This window comes from Mustela putorius, unplaced genomic scaffold (genome assembly GCF_011764305.1).
Source record: "Mustela putorius furo isolate JIRA1106 unplaced genomic scaffold, ASM1176430v1.1 tig00000695_pilon_pilon_pilon, whole genome shotgun sequence".
In the NCBI taxonomy this organism is placed as follows: Eukaryota; Metazoa; Chordata; class Mammalia; order Carnivora; family Mustelidae; genus Mustela; species Mustela putorius.
The window spans coordinates 5,839,571-5,856,604 of NW_025421447.1; the positions used below are offsets into that span (position 1 = coordinate 5,839,571).

Consider the following 17,034-nt stretch of genomic DNA (forward strand, 5'->3'; position numbering starts at 1 on the left):
GGGGCCTCCAGAAACCGCCAGGCAACAGGGACCTGCTGCTCACGCCTCCCTCCATGGAGAGACCCTAATTTCTGCCAACTGACAAAAGAGGAAGAAAGCCTGTGCCTGTCTCCCCAGAGGCCCAGCTCTGTGGCCCTGGGGCAGGGACCGTTTTGCTTTCTGGTGGCAGTGTCTCCTGGCTGAGCGCCAGCAAGCAGCCCGTCCCGGCTGAAACGCCCACCTGGGTGCCCTTGTGGCTAGCAGGTCGGGCCGTGGGGCTCGGGCAGCCTGGCCACCCCGGAGAGGCTGGGGACAGGCTCCCTGTCCCGTCCGGAGTGGCTTGGGAAGAAGTTCCCCTGGTGACTCACGGGCCCCCACCCATCCCAAGAGTCCACACCGGGGCGGCTGGGTGGGAGAGGCACTGGGTGCCACGTGGGTCTTGGCCCCGCCCCACCCGTGGTCTTGGCCCCGCCCAACCCGGGGCTTGCGGCTGGGCCCAGAACCGCCTGAGGAGGTGGCCCCTCCCCTATCCTGGGCACACCCAGCCTGGTTTCCTCTGCGGGGCGGGGGGGGGGGTTGTGGCCTCCGTTCTCACTCTGGCTCTTCTCTGTGGACCGTGTCCCACGGCCGAGAGGGGCCTGCGGGGGGCCTGGGAGCGCTTGGCTCTGAGCTCAGTCAGGCGAGGACCGCCAGGAGCAGAGAGGGTGAGTGTCTCTGGCACATCCGTCCACTCTCCTGGCCCACCACAGCCCACTCCAGCGCCCTGACGGAGCGCGGAGCTCCTTCTTGGTGGGGGGGGGGGGCTTTCCTCCCTCTCCCCCCACCCCCACCCCCTTGCTCTCCACAGAGGCTCTGGGGTTCACACAAGGGGGTTCCGAGTGCTGTGTAGGAGTCTGCCAGGTGCAGAGGAATGGTTGCAGTGGGGGCCAGGGGAGGGACAAAGAGGAAGGGACGCCACTGTCCTCCCTCTGCCTGACGCCCCCCTGCACCCCCCAGCCCCGCCCCGGTGGACAACCCGAAGGGCGTCCGCAGAACAGAGATGGCCAGCGGAGTCCAGTGGCGGCTGGCCCGGTACCTGGACATGTTGGGGAAGGAGGAGCTGAAGGAGTTCCAGCTTCGGCTGCCTGAGAAGCCCCTCGGCGGGCCCCGGCCCCACCTCACCTCGGCTTGTGGGCAGCAGCCCGGGGCCCTGGAGGCGGCCTCACAGCTGGTGGCTCAGCACGGGGAGCAGCAGGCCTGGGACCTGGCCCTGCACACCTGGGAGCAGATGGGCCTGAGCCAGCTCTGCGCCCAGGCCCGGGCAGAGGCGGCCTTGATGTCAGGTGAGCACAGAACCCCCCTCTGTCCACAGGCCTGGCCCCTGACCCCCGGGGGACCCCCACCCTGGAGCCCCCTCCAGGCCTTCCTCTGGGCATCGACTCTGGACCCTTCTCCTGGCCAAGTGCATTTCTAGGCCCAAACAGGTTCCCCAGGGCGCCTGGGGGGAGGGGCTGACATCCTAGATGGAGGAGGGAGGCCCACGAAGGGGCTTGGCGCCAGCTCCCAGGTGCGCTCCCAGGTGCACATGCTCAGCTGCGCTGACAGTGTAGACCCCGGAGCTGCACAGGTGTTAACCCCGCAAGCCCCATCCCGCCTCTGCCTGTTCAGACTGTGAGAGCGATCACGGTCTCGTCCGCGGGAAACATTTAGCACAGAGCCTGGCACCTCGTGAGGGCCCCAGAAATCCGGTCTCCCGGCTCACGGGGTCCCTGGCCTCTCTGGGCCTCTCCCGGTGCAGTCAGCAGAGCGGCTCCATGCCCAGAGCCTCAGTGCCCAAGTCCTGGCCCGCCCGGCGACAAGCCCCCACCTCTGTCTGCTGCCCGCAGGGGAGGGTTCCTCGTTGCCCTGCTCCCCGGGCGCACCCAGCATGCAGTCCCCCAGCGGGCCCACCTCCACCGTGGTGCTGTCGTTCGTCCAGGACCCACCCACCACGAGTTCAAAACAGCCGCCGGGCACATCCAGATGCTTCCTTCAGAACCGTAAGCCTGGCCTGGGACCTCCTGCTGGTTCCACCCAGATGAGCCTGAGGCCACTCAGGGCTCTGGGTGGAGCAAAGGGGAAGGCAGCAGGGTGGGGGAGCCAGGCTGGGTGGCGGAGGCGGGCGGCCTGGAAGTGATCTTCTGGAAGGTTCCAGCACTGAGGTGACAGCCTGTTCCAAGCGAGAGATGGGGACAGGAGACCCAGGCGGGGCGGGCTGCGCATTACCGGGCCGGAGCTTCATGGGCAACACAGCCCTTCCCCAGGTGGAGCTTAGCAGGTTGTCCTAGGACTGAAGATCCTCAGGGCCACGGTGGTCTAGAAGGTTCCATGGTGGATGATCCCCAGAGGAGGCCAGGCTCATTCCTCAGCCCCCGTAGTCCCCTCTCCTGACATCTCATATTTCTACTTCCACCATTCTGAGTCACCTAGGCCAAAAATCTTTTTTTTTTCTTTTTAAGATTTATTTATTTTAAGAAGGGGGCAGGAGGGTAGGATCAGAGAGGAAGAATCTCGAGCAGGCTCTGCACCAGGCTCAAGCAGACAACCCTGAGATCACGACCTGAGCCAGAATCAGAGTCACGCTCACCCGAGAGTCCCATCCGGGAACTCCTGCCCAGGCTTCAGATCGTAACCCTGCCTCTTCCCCTTCTCATCTGGGCTCTGAGAGGCCCCTCCGCCCAGTGTGGAAGCACTGGTCCATGCTCACGCAGCGCTTGCAGACAGACCCAGGGCTGGAACCTGGAACCAGCCATCCCTGCTGCCGCTCTGTGGAAGTCCCCGTTGCTGATCTCGCAGTGCCTCGGCTTTCCCTCCCCTGGTGCCCAGCGTCCCTCTCCTCTCCCAAGCTTGAGCTCCAATGCCCTCCTTTCCCGACACCTGCTCCCTGTGTGACCGAAGCAAGTAACTTCATCCCCACCGTGTCCCTGCTTCCCCCTGAGCCTTCACGCTCCTCAGTGCAGCTCTACTGACAAATGGTGTTGGGGGGGTTAGACCGGTCCCATGTCCCCCCACAAAGGCCTTCTGGTGCCCCCACCAGCATCCATCTCCCCGCTCTGCCCCATGCAGCACCTGGTTCCACTGTTTCTCCCCTGATGACCAGCCGCCCTGTCCCAACTTGCTGGCCCTGTACGTTTAGATGCTGCCTGCTAACTACTTGTCCTATAAATGAGGCTCCTGACCCCACCAAGTGGCTTCTCAGCGTCTCTCTACCTAATGCCGGAAGGAAGTTCCAGGCCAGCTACTAAGAGGATAAAGCTGTGTCTCTATCTTTATGATTCTTTTTGGTAATCATTTTATTGAGACAGAACTCACCCATTTAGAGTGTCCAACTCAGTGGCTGCCATCATCAATGTTAGAAGATTTTCATCACCCTCTAAAAGAACACTTTACCCACATTCTCTAAAATAAAAAACACCCTACCCACTCCCGAGAGAAGCGAAAACATACCTTCACGTAAAAACGTGTCTGTGAATTTTCATTGTACCATTACTCAGCAAAGGCAAAAACCATCAACAGCCCAAATGTGTATCCTCTAATGGACCAGTGAACTACAGCTTCCACATACACAGAAGTTAGGTTCCCGTGAAAAAAGGAAGTACTAGTATTAACCACACCACGGATAATGCTCAAATAATAATGCTTAATAGTAATAATGCTTGATAAGTTAAAGAAGCCAGTAAAAATGACCATACAGCATGGAATTCAACTTATATGGGATGTCTAGGCAAATTTAGAGAGGTAGAAAGTAGGTTCGTGGTTGACTATGGTTGGAGGAATGGGGGAGACGTAGATGACCTTGAAAGGGTAAGGTGGGTTCTTTTTAATCTTTGTGGTTTTATTTTTTTTAATATTTTTATTTATTTATTTGACAGACAGAGATCACAAGCAGGCAGAGAGGAGGAAGGAGGCGCCCTGCTGAGCAGAGAGCTCGATGCGGGACTCGATCCCAGGACCCTGGGATCATGACCTGAGCCGAAGGCAGAGGCTTTAACCCACTGAGCCCCCCAGGCACCCCAATCTTTATGGTTTTAAATCTGAGATTAGCAACACCCATCCCAAAGGACTGTATCGAGAGCTCAGAACAGAGGGTCCTGACATAAAGGGATGCTCAGGGGGCTCCTCCTCTCTCTCTGCCTGCCTCTCTGCCTACTTGTGATCTCTCTCTGTCAAATAAATAAATAAAATCTTTTAAAATCTTTTAAAAAATAAAAAAAAAATTTTTTTAAATAAAATTAACAAAAAAGGGATGCTCAGTATTTGGCAATTTCTTTCCTGTCTTCCCCCCCAGGATACCCTTCCTTTTCCTTTAACCGAGTCCTTCCATGTTCCTCAAACCAAAAGTCACTACTCCAGGAGTCACCAAGTGCTCCCACGTCCACCACAGTCCTGGAGGACTGGGTGCCCCCACCACAGTTCAGCCGCAAGCCCAGAAAGCAGGAGGCTCCCAGAGCTGAGTGGCTCCTGGTTGAAATGTCTGGAGAGCACAGCAAAGGTAAGGTCCCTGCAGAGCTCCTGGAGAGGACAGGAGGGGCTGAGGCACGGGTCGGGCCAGACAGGCAGGCTGAGCACAGAGGATCTCAAGCACATTCGAAACCCCTCTCCAGAAAACCCCGCTGGCTGGCGTCCCTCCATCGGGCTAAGCCACCATTTCTAGGCGGCCCTTGGAAATTACAATGCAGGTGCTTTACCCAGTGCAGGAAACACATCAGGCTCTGTACCCAGTGTGGGGCACAGCTGCTCAAATGTCACAGCCCCTCCCTCCATGGGGTCGAGACCCTTGTCGCCCATCGTGGAGATGAGAAACACAGGACTCAGAGAGGGAAGACTGCAGGTTCCTGGAGACAGGGGTGGGTTTCAGCCTCTGTGGTCTCCCTGATGCCAGAGTCCACACCTTTAAGCCCCACATCACGCTCTCTCTGCCGTGTGGGCAACAGGGACAGTCAGGCTCACAGGCTCCTCATGCCACCCAGGGTCTTAGCCGCTGCCAAGACATACCTTTAGAACTGACCCTAATGCTCAGAGATGCCTCCTGAAATCTGAGAGATGTTAAGAGGAAAGGATTCTTTCTGCACCCAGGTAGGAGTGAACTTGTGGAATTCAGGGTCCTGGAATGTGTGTGGCCCAGGCTGAGAATGTATTGACCGACTTGATAAGTTATGCTGCCTTCTATTTAGAAGGGGAGGGAGGGAGGGAAGGAGAGAAAGAAGGAAGGATTAGAGAACATTTTACAGAAACATACCAATGCAATAACCTTAAAATGAAGCAAGCATGAAAGCCATGAGGATGAATTACTTGCAAATAATTATTGATTTTGAGCATCCTAGCAACCAAGGAGAAAAGGGAAATGTAATAGGGTTACACAATGCAGCTTACTCAGTAGAAAAGACCAAATCAAAAGAAACACATTTTTCCCTGATTCTAAATTCTTTATTTTCTCCAGCTTTATTAGAGTATATCTGGCAAATAGAATCGGATTTAAAGTCTACAAAGTGACAGTTTGATAAATTTATGCATTGTGATGTGATCACCATGAGTGATCAAGTTAACGAACACATGCATCACCTCCCATACCTGTGTGTGTGTGTGTGTGTGTGTGTGTGTATCCTTGAGATCTAGTCGCTCCACGAATTTCCAGTATGAACCACACTAGTCTTAACTATAGTCGCCATGCTGTACATTAGACCTTCAGAACTTAGTCATCTTATAACTACAACTTGTACCCATCAAAAAATGTCTCCCCATTTCCCACACCCCCAGCCCCTAGCCACCAACATTCTGCTCTCTGCTTCTATGTGCTTGACTTTTGGATTTTTGTTTTTTGTTTTTTGTTTTATGTTGCACATCTGAGTGGTACTCTATATCTGTCTTTCTCCCTCTAACTTATGTCACTTAGCATGATACCCCCCAACCTCATCTGTGTTGTCACGGATGGCAGAATTTCCCTTGTTATGGCTGAATTATATTCCACTGTATATATGTGCCTCATTTTCTTTATCCACTCATCAGCCAGAGGACACCTAGGCTGTTTCCATGTCTTGGCTGCTATGAATAATGCTGCAACAGACATGGGGAGGCAGGTGTCTCTTCAAGAAACCGATCTTTATTTCCTTTGGATAAATACCCAGATGTGGAATTCCTGGATCATATGGCAATCCTATTTTTAATTTTTTGAGAAAGCTCTATACTGTTTTCCACAGTGGCTGCACCAACTTACATTCCCACTGACAGTGTGCGGGAGTCCCTCTTCTCCACATGCTCGCCAACCCGTTACAGCCTGTCCGGCTGAAGATAGTTTTCAGACAGATGTCAGGTGCTACCGGTGTGCATTTCCCTAATGATTAGTGGTGTTCATTCGCACATCCTCTTTAGAAAAAAAAAATATCTGTTCAGGTCCTTTGCTCATTGTTTGTGTTTGTTTTTGTTTTGCTGTTGAGTTGTATGAGTTCTTTATATATGTTTTATATTAACCCCTTACCTGATGTGTGGTTAACAATGTGCCCCCTTTCCACAGGTTGCCTTTTCATTTTATCGATCATTTTGTTTGCTGCATAGAAGCATTCTAGTTTGATGTAGTCCCACTTCATATTTTTGTTTTTGTTTCTTTTGGTGTCATATTTTGCTTTTGTTTCTTCTTTTGTTTGCTTTTGTTTCATATTTTTGCTTTGTTTCTTTTGGTGTCATATCAAAAAATGATTGTCGAGATCAATGTCAGGGGCCTTTCCCCTCAAATTTTCTTCTAAGAGTTTTATGCCTTCAGATATTACGTTTAAGTTTTTAATCCATTCAGTGTTAATGTCTGTGGGTGTTGTAAGGTGGGAGTCCGGTTTCATTCTCTTGCACACAGACGTCCAGTTTCCCAACATCATTCATTGAAGAGATGATCTTCTCATTGAGTATCTCAGCTTCCTTGTCAAGTATCACTGACCATATATGCAGGGTTTATTTCTGGGCTTTCAATTCTGTTGTATTAATCTCTGTGTCTGTTTTTTCCGCCAGTACCATACTGGTTTTTTTGTTTGTTTGTTTGTTTGTTTGTTAAGTGTGATGCCTCCAGCTTTGTTCTTTTTTCTCAAAATTGCTTGGGCTATGAGGTTTTTGTGATTTCATAAGAATTTTAGGATTGCATTTTTTCATATGCATGAAAAATGCCATTGGAATTTTGGTAGGGTTTGAACTGAATCTGTAGATTGCTTTGGGTCATGTGAACATTTTACAATATTAATTCCTGTAATCCAGGAACATAGAATATCTTTCCATTCATTTGTGTCTTGTTCAATTTATCAGTATGTTATGGTTTTCTATGTACAGGCTTTTCACCTCCATGGTTGAATTTATCCCTGAGTATTTTATTGTTTTTGATGCAAGGCAAGTGTCTGTTTCAGATAGTTCATTGTTAGTGTATCGAAATGCAATTGATGTTTCTATGTTGATTTTGTATCCTGCAAGTTTACTGAATTCCTTTATCAATTCTAGAACATTTTGGTGGAGTCTTTTACAGTTTCTATCTGTAAGATCATGCCACCCGTATACAGAAACATTTTACTTCTTAATGATTTGGATCCCTTTTATTTTTTTGCTTGCCTAATTGCTCTGACTGGGACTTCCAGTAACACGTTAAAAAGAAGTGGTGAGGGGGCACCTGGTGGCTCTGCCGGTCAAGCATCTGACTTTTAATTTCAGCTCAGGTCAAGATCTCAGGGTTGTGAGATTGAGCCCATGTCAGACTTTGTGCTCAGCAAGGAGTCTGCTTGAGATTCTCTCTCTCCCTCTCCCTCCCCAAAATAAATAAGTCTTGAAAGAAAGAAAGAGAGGGAGGAAGGGAGGGAAGGGAGAGAAAGAAAGAAAGAAAGAAAGAAAGAAAGAAAGAAAGAAAAGAAGTGGTGAGATTGGGCATCCTTGTCTTGTTCTTGATCTCGGAGGAAGAGGTTTAGCCTTTTGTCCTTGAGTGTGATGAGTGTGATGAGCTTCTCATATATGGCCTCTGCCATGCTGAGTATGTTCCTTCTATACCCAGTTTGTTGAAAGTTTTTATCATGAAACAAAAAGTTGAATTTTGATAACTGCTTTTTCTGTATCTACTGATGATCATATAATTTTATACTTGATTCTATTAACGTGGTATATCACATTTATTGATTTACCTGTGTTGATCCATCTTTGCATCCCAGACATAAATCCCACTTGGTCATGGTATATGATCCTGTGCTCTTGAATTGGATATGCTGGCATTTTGTTGAGGATTTTTGCATGTATGTTCATCAGGGATGTTGGGCTGTAATTTTCCCTTTTGTAGCATTCTTTTTTTTTTTTTAATTCTTTATTTATCTGACAGAGATCACAAGTAGGCAGAGAGGCAGGCAGAGAGAGAGGAGGAAGCAGGCTCCCTGCAGAGCAGAGAGCCCGATGTGGGGCTCCATCCCAGGACCCTGGGATCATGACCTGAGCCGAAGTTAGAGGCTTAACCCACTGAGCCACCCAGGTGCCCCTTTTTGTAGCATTCTTGCCTGACCTTGTTATCAGGGCAAAACTGGCCTCATAACGTGACATGGGAAGTGGCTACCTACTCTTCCTTTGGAAGAGTATGAGAAGGATTGGCTTTAATTCTTTAAATATTTTGTAGAATTTATCAAGTGAGACATCAGGTTCTGGGTGCTCTTTGTTGGGGAAATTCTTAATTACTGATTCAATCCCCTTTCTAGTTAAAAGTCTGTTCATTAGTTGTGTGTCTCTAGGGATTTATCCATTTCTTCTAGGTTGCCCAGTTTGTTGGTGTCTGATTACTCAAAGCAACCTTGTCTCCTCAATTTCATTAGAAATTGATTTTATTTATTTGAGTCTTCTCTCTCTCTCTTTTTTTTTTTCTTGGTCGAGCTAAATGTTTGTCAATTTTGTTTATCTTTTAAAAAATAAGCTTTAAGTTTGGTTTGATTTTTGCTTTCCTAGCCTCTCATTTATTTCTGCTCTGGTCTTCGTTATTCCCTTTCTTCTGCTAATTTTGGACTTAGTTTGCTTTCCTTTCTCTAGTTTCTTACAGTGTAAACTTGGGCTGTTTGTTGAGACCTTTCATTCTTCTTTATGTACGCATGTGTCACTGTAAACTTCCCTCTTAGAATAACTTCTGCTGCAGATTTTCTGATCTCTTATTCTGCCCCTGGGGATATGTTTTAGTATGCTATGTTTTGACCTTCACTTGTCTCAAGATTTTTGTTTGTTTGTTTTTTAATTTTAATTTGTTCTTTTAACCCATTGATTGTTTCAGATGGTTGCTTAATTTCCACTTATTTATAAATTTTCCCAGTTCCTCATGTTAGCAAGTTATAGTTTCGTATCATTGTGGTTAGAAAAAATACTTCACATGGTTTCAGTTTCTCAGACCTGTTGAGGCTTATTATATGATCTGTCCTAGAGAACATTCTCTGTGCTTTTGAGAACATGAATCCTGATGCTGTTGGATGGAGGGGTCTGCATGTCTAACACAAATGTTCTGTTTGGTCCAACATGTGATTCAAGTCCAGCATTTCCTTACTGATGTTCTTTCTGGATCACCTCTCCATTGTTAGAAGTGGGGTATTGGAAGTCCCCTGCTATTATTGTGCTGCTGTCTATTTCTGCCTACTGATCTGTTAATATTTGCTTGACAAATTTGGGTGTTAAAACACCCTGATTAATTCACCCCTTCATTACTATTTAATTACCTTCATTTTCTCTTACTACATGTTTTGACTTAAAGTCTATTCTGTCTAGAGGAAGTGTAGCTACTTCTCTCTTTTGATTTCCATTTGCTTGGAATAGCATTTTCCATCCCTTCACTTTAGCTTAAGTGTGTCCTGAAAGCTACAATGAGACTCTTTTAGACAGCAAGTCACTGGGTCTTGGTGTTGGGTTTTTTTTTTCTTTTTTTTTTTAATCCTTTCAGACATTCTGTCTTTTGATGGGAGAATTTAATCCATTTACATTTAAAGTAATTTCTACAGCTAAGGACTTAGTATTGCCATCTTGTTTATTGTTTCCTGCCTGCCTTGCTCTTCCTTTATTCTTTTCTTATTCTCTTGCTGTTTTCCTTTGTGATTTGATGATTTCTTATAGAGGCATGCTTTGATTCCTTTCTCTTTATCCTTTGTGTGTCTACTATAGATTTTGTTTTGTGGCTACCATGAGGCTTACAGCTATAGCACTCTACTTTAAGGTGATAACAACATAATTTTGATCACATACAAAAATGCTACCCTTTTACTTCCATATACACACACACACATTTTATGCTTTTGATGTCACAATTTGCATCTTTTTTTACATTGTGTACCCATTAACATATTATTGTAACTCATTATTTTTAATACTTTTGCCTTCTAGCCTTTGTACTAGCGTTCAGTGTTTTACACACCACCGTCACAGTATTAAGAACATACTGAATTTTACTCTACACTTATCTTTCCCAGTGAGTTACACTTTCATGTATTTTTAAGTTACTAATTAGCATCCCTTCATTTCAGCTTGAAGAACACCCTTTAGTGTTTCTTACAAATCAGGCCTAGTGGTGATGAGCTTTTGTTTACCTAGGAATGTATTTCACTATCATTTCTGAAGAACTGTTTTGCTAGGTCAAGTACTTTTGGTTGGCAAAAAGTGTTTATTCAGCACTTTGAATAAAAATATCTGCCCACTCAGTCCTGGCCTGCAAAGTGTCACTTCTGGGAAATCTGCTAACAGCCTTTTGGGAGTTCCCTTGCATATGATGAGTCTTTTTTTTTTCTTTTTCCTTGCTCCTTTCAAAATTCCCTGTCTTTAGGTTGTTTGTTTCTTTGTTTACAGTTTTATTGTAATTTATATAAGTGAGATCCTCTTTGGGTTAATCTGTGTGGAGAGCTATGAGCTTCATGTACCTGGATGTCCATATCTTTTCCCCAGCTGTGGGAAATATTTAGCCATTATTTCTTTAATGAGCTTACATCTCTTCCTCTTTCTCTTCTGGGCCTCCCATAATGCAAATAATACTTTGTTTGATGGTGTACATAATTCATATTGGCTTTCTTCACTCTTTTTTATGCATTTTTCTTTTTTCTCCTCTGCCTGAATGGTCACAAATGACCTGCCTCAGAGTTTACAGGTTCTTTCTTCTGCTTGATCGCTGGTGTTGCTGATGCTCTCCATTGCATGTTTGTTCATTTCAGTCACTGTATTCTTCAGCTCCAGAATTTCTACTTGTTTCTTTTTTATGATTTCTGTCTCCCTGTTGAACTTCTTGCTTTGTTTGTGTATTGTTTTCCTGGTTTCATTGAGTTATCTACCTGTGTTTTCATGTACCCTTCTGAGCTTCCTTGAAAGAATTATTTTGAATTCTTTAACACTTCACAGATTTCCTTTTTAGTGGGGAGGGTTGATTGCTGGAAACGTGTGGTGTTCCTCTGGGGTGTCCTATTTCCTTATCATCTCATGTTTCTTGCAGCTTTGTGTTCACATTTGTGCATTGGATGGAACATTCACATCTTCCAGACTTTATAGACTGGTTTTGGTCTGGAAAGGTCTTCATCTGTGGGTGGATGTGAGGGCACAGGCTGAATGGGGGTCAGCAGCCAAGGCTGCTGGGGACCTTCTGCTGTCTTATTCTGCCCGTGGGAATATCATGGCCAAGGGGATCTCTTTTGGCACTGATTCCAGCTTGCAGGCACCCTCATGGTGGTGTACTGGTATCTGATGCAGAGGTGTCCAGAGTAACCAAAGAGTTGGGGGTCTAAAGCATGGATATGCACAGAGCATCCAGAGCTCTGGGGTCCAGAGCATGTACACAGTTGGGAAGGCTGGCAACTTTGACCCCAGGGCAATGCAACAACACTTTCAGAAAAGGGGCACAGTATCATCTCCGCAGTGAGGAGTCCATGGTGGGGATGCTGTTGGTTTCCTCAGTGGCAGAAGCTGCTGGTGTCCACTCTGTAGCAGGCCACTGGAGTCCACACCAACAGCCATGATGGGGTCCTCTTCTGTGAAACCTGCTGGGAGTCCACAGTAGAGCCACTGAGGTCTTAAGCAGCAAAGACTGCTAGTTCCTCCCTAGTGCAGACCTCTGGGGACCACAATGGCTGACACTTGCAGCCTTCACCCTTCTCCATTGTCCCTAGTCTTCCCCAGATGTCTATGCGAGGCTGATCTCCCCAGCAATCCTTTTTCTGTGGGGTGGGTGGGGGTTTTTTTGTTTTTGGTTTTTTTTTTGGTTTGGGGGGTTTGTTTGGTTTTTGTTGTTGTTGTTGTTGTTGTTTTTGTTTTGTTTTTTTTTTTTTGGCACTGTGTTGCTGTAGGCTCTTCATTGAAGTCCTGGGTTCTCCTGAAGCTATTGGCATTCATGAAAAGCTAATTGTTGGGGGTGGGGGGCAAATACCAGTATCTCCTATTCCCCATCTTGTTAATGTCAGTTCCCCCCAATTCTAAATTCTAAGGGACTTAATCAGTGGGGACATTTGAATAAAATAATATCCCAACAACAGTTTCATAGGAAGTGCAAAATCTGCATGGTACAGAGCTTGATACATAGAAGAGTAAAAGTAGGCAGATTTTCTGTGTACAGGAGAAAACAGTGAATATTTTAGGCTTTGTGGGCCACATGGCCCACATGGCAAATACTGTACTCTCCACTGTAGCCCAAAAGCAGACATTAGCAATACCCAAACCAGTAGGCCTGGCAGGGAGACAGTGAAGCTATATTTATGGACACTACATTCTGAATTTTGTATAACTTTCACATACTGTGAAATATTCTTCTTTTTATTGTTTTCAATTGTTTAAAAAATGCAACGACCACTCTCAGGTTATAGGTTTTACAACAGGTGGCCCACTGGATTGGACTAGTGTCTGCTAACCCCCATACGAGAGCATATTGTTGGAGGTACTGGTGGCAGGGGGAGGGTTTTTAGAGTATAACCCAAAATAGAAGATTTAGGTCTGTGGGAGTACTAACAGATCCAAGAGAACGAGGATGTTCTGGGGAACATGGTGCCAAGAAGAACTGATGCCTCCGTCGGCACCTCAGGCTGACACACACAACGTAAGACACTGTAACCTGCCCAGTGAGAAACTGAGATCTGATGTTTCTGGAATCTGTGGGAGACGGTGTAGAGCGCACCAGTTGTCTCTCCTGGGGGCAGGGGACTGCCATGCCGTTGGTCAAGGGCTCCTCCTGGCCACGACCCTCAGACGGACAACCACAGGTGCAGGCAGAAGGCCGTCTTGGCCTGCGCTTCCGTGGTGGGTGCTGAGGTCAATGTTATCTCCTTCACTCCTCTGTGACCTCCTACAAGAAGATATCGTGATCCCCAGTTTACAGGCGAGAAAACTGAGGCCCAGTGAAGCAAATGGCTCAGGCCACAGGCTTAATGAGAGCAGGTGCGTTGTACGCTTCCTTCCCTCTTTACCCTCAGCCTCCAGAGCGGCACCTGGCACAGACCAAGCCCTTGGTGACTATCTGCAGCATGAAGTCACCAGGGAGCATGCCTTGGTCAAGTCGAGGCAAGCTGGGATTTTCTGCCGGCAGCCCACACTCCTTCCACAGCAGTGGCAAGAACATGCTGGCGTTGGCAGCCAGCACAGCACGTGGCTTGGAGGGGCTGCCTAAAACAGCTGTCGAGTGAATGAGCGAATGAATGAACAGAGGACCAGATGTAAGCTCTGCCTTCATGTCCCCTCTTTCCCTCCCTTGCGTAGGAATCAGAGAAAGACGCCAGCACCAGAAGAGAAAGAGGCCCCGCCCCACAAAGTCACGGGGAAAGGAGGGTTTGCATGAAGAATTCATAGAGCTGCTGCTTCTCCATCAACCTCGCGGCGGTCTCCTGGAGTCCCAGAGCAAGGGGAGCTGGCATCACAGCGGGGCGGAGGAGCAAGGCCGGTTGATTGAGGTCAAAGACTTATTTGGCCCGGGCCTGGGTGCTCAGGAAGAAGGTCGGGCAGTTGTACTGCACGGAGTTGCTGGAGTCGGGAAGTCAGTGATGGCCAGACAGGTGAGGAGGGCCTGGGAGGAAGGCCGGCTCTACAGGGACCGTTTCCAACACGTCTTCTACTTCAGCTGCAGACAGCTGGCCCAGTCCAAGACGATGAGTCTCAAGGAGCTCATCACAAAGGACTGGGCTGCCCCCACGGCTCCCAGCGAGCAGATCCTGTCTCAGCCCGGACAGCTGCTGCTCATCCTTGATGGTTTGGATGAGCTAAAATGGGTCTTTGTGAAGGAGAAGTCGGAAGTATGTCCATACTGGGACCAGCCGCAGCCGGTGAAGACACTGCTGCTCGGGTTGCTGAGGAAAACCATCCTCCCCGGGGCATCTCTGCTGATCACAGCGCGGACCACGGCTCTGCACCTGTTCATTCTCTCTGTCGAGCAGCCACGGTGGGTGAAGGTCCTGGGGTTCTCTGAGTCCAGCCGGAAGGAATATTTCTACAAATATTTCAAGAGTAAAAACAAAGCAAACAGAGCCTTTCACTCGGTTGAGTTAAACCAACCACTGTTGACGATGTGTCTTGTGCCCTTGGTGTCCTGGCTGGTCTGCACTTGCATGAAGAAGCAGATGGAGCGGGGAGAGTCACTCGGGCTGCCCTCCCAGACTGCCACTGCCCTCTGTCTGCACTACCTTGCCCAGGCTCTGCCAGCCCAGCCTCTTGGGACTCAACTGAGGGGCCTCTGCTCTCTGGCTGCCAAGGGCATCAGGCAGAGAGAGACCTTGCTCATTTGGGAGGATCTCAGGAAGCATGAGCTGGAGGACACTGTCTCTGCCCTCTTAGAGATGGGCATTCTTCGGAAGCATCCCTCCTCCCCAGACTACGATTTTGCTCACCAGTACCTCCAAGAGTTCTTTGCAGCCGTGTCCTGCGTGCTGGGGAGTGAGGACAAGGAGTGCCATCCCCCCGACAGTATCCAAGGGCTGGAAGACCTGCTAAAGGCGTATGGGGGCCTTGACCCGTTTGGGGTGCCACCCACGTGTTTTGTCCTGGGACTTCTGAGCGAGCCGGTGCAGCGGGAGATGGAGGCCGTCTTCCAGGGCAAGGTGCCTGCGGAAAGGAAACGGAAACTGTTGTGCTGGGCCAAGGAGGCGGTCAGGAACCAGCTTCCCGTTCTGCAGCAGAGCTCCCTGCCGATGCTGCACTGTTTGTACGAGATTCAGGACAAGGACTTCCTGACACACGCGATGGCCCCCTTCCATGGGGCGAGGGTGCGCGTACACACCAGCCTGGAGCTCCTAGTGTTCATGTTCTGCATTAAATTCTGCACCGTGAAGGAGCTTCGACTGAACGAGCGTGGACAGCATGGACACACGGGGAGCCCCCTCCATGTGGCTCTGTGAGTACCCCACACCCCTCCCGCCAACCCCTCTGCAGGTCCCATCCCCCTAAGCCTGGTGCCCAGGGCTAGAGGAATGAGGTCACCAGTGACTTCAAACTGTCAAATCTGACCCCAGCTCCCTGTCCCCTTAGGATCCTGTGCAGCGTCCTGCCTGCCTCTGCGGGCGCCCTCTGTGGTTTCCCCATCCTGTGTCTGTGACGCCTGCCACCTTCTCTCTGGGCACATTTCTGCCCCCACGCTAGCCTGACTTCTCTCTCTCTCTCTTTCTCACTCTCTTTGGAGAAATACTCCCTCAGCTGCATCAGGCAACCGCCCCCATGACTGTTGACAATACCACTGGCGCTGAAACGTCCCGCCTGTCACCTGAGAATGTGTGTGCCTGCAGGAGAGTCTCTGTTTTTCCCTGAAAAACTGGCTTCCTTCTTTGTGCCCATGAGGCACAGCCTGAAACCCACTGCGTTTGAGCTGGCGGAGAGCTTGTTCAAACCACCCTCCAACCCGGCAGCACCGTGAACGTCCCTTACAGGGTCCCCCCAGCACGGTCGCCCTCCAGATCACTTAGCACCGGGATGATTCATTCCATGAACACTTAAGGACTGATTTTTCGCTAGGCTCTATGCTATGAGATCACAGACTAATAAACACAGTTCTGCCCTCGAGGAACTCAAAGTCTGAGGGAGAAGACGGATGCCTGTCCCGTAATTAGACTGGAGAGCGGTGCCCACAGGGACGGCTCGGCAGGAACATGGGGAAGAGAGGGAGCCCACGAGTAGGGCACGATAAAGGGTCTCAGAGGAAGAAATGTTGGACTCGGGGATTTATTCTCTGATCTTTTTACGTTTTCTTCTTTTCACGATAAAGTTCGTGCTGACTGCAGAAGGCTGGGGTGCTTTGGTAGGCAGGCCGATGGAAAAGCACGGGGCTTTGCAGGGCTGTGCACCCCAGACCCTACCCACACAGCTCATGCTGCTTCTGTCCCTCTCCCCCTCTCCCCCTCCCTTAGGCTCAGAGGGTTCCCAGTCACAGATGCCTGGTGGGAGGTTCTCTTTTTCACTCTCCGGACCACTGGAAAACTGAAGGAGCTGGACCTGAGTGGAAACTGCCTGAGCAACACCGTGGTACAGAGTCTCTGCAAGGCCCTGAGGTTCCCAAGCTGCTGCCTGGAAACCCTGCGGTGAGTCTGAGGTGGGTCCTGCTCAGAAACAGGGATGGGAAGGAGATCTGAGATGGAAGCTGAGGGCTCTTCTGTTCAACATCCTGCCAGAGGGTCTCTCCAGGACAGTTGGGCAAAAAAATGAACAAATGCTTCCAGGGTAGGAAGGACAAGGTGAAATGATCGCTCTTTGGAGACAGCATAATTTTACATATGGAAAATCATGAAGAATCCACAGAAATAGCCATCAGAACTAATGAACACGTTCACCGAGATTTTAGGATATAAGGTCAACATGTAAAAATCGGTCCTACTTCTGCACACTAGCAATGAGCAACCCAAAAACAAAATTAAGGAAACAAGTCCACTTACAATAGCATCAAAAAGAATGAAATACTTAGGAGCAAATTTAGCAAAAGAAAAGCAAGGCTTATATACCGAAAACTACAAAACATGATTAAAAGAAATTAAATGATAACTTAAGTAATGGAAAGGCATCCCATGTTCATGGATCAGAAAATTAATATCGTTATGATGGCGACACTCCCCAAACTACTGCACAGAT

At 48.7% G+C, this 17,034-nt stretch overlaps 1 protein-coding gene across 6 annotated transcripts in view; it reads left to right on the forward strand.

Annotated features, from left to right (window-relative positions):
* The first annotated feature begins 524 nt into the window (after window positions 1-524).
* The window catches only part of NLRP1 (NLR family pyrin domain containing 1), a 31,393-nt gene continuing 14,883 nt past the window's right edge, over window positions 525-17,034 (forward strand). For 4 of the 6 annotated variants that reach the window (XR_006607633.1, XR_006607634.1, XR_001180782.2 and 1 more), the window contains exons 1-6: window positions 526-683; window positions 976-1,301; window positions 1,845-1,997; window positions 4,286-4,489; window positions 13,690-15,313; window positions 16,320-16,490. Coding sequence is in view for 3 of the 6 variants with exons in the window: in XM_004760471.3 (XP_004760528.1) it covers window positions 1,019-1,301; window positions 1,845-1,997; window positions 4,286-4,489; window positions 13,690-15,313; window positions 16,320-16,490 (2,435 nt within the window). In the remaining 3 variants the exon portion in view is untranslated. Of the gene's footprint in view, window positions 684-975; window positions 1,302-1,844; window positions 1,998-4,285; window positions 4,490-13,689; window positions 15,314-16,319; window positions 16,491-17,034 lie in introns of all 6 variants that reach the window. The other 2 variants (XM_045083180.1, XM_004760472.3) reach the window with 2 other exon arrangements.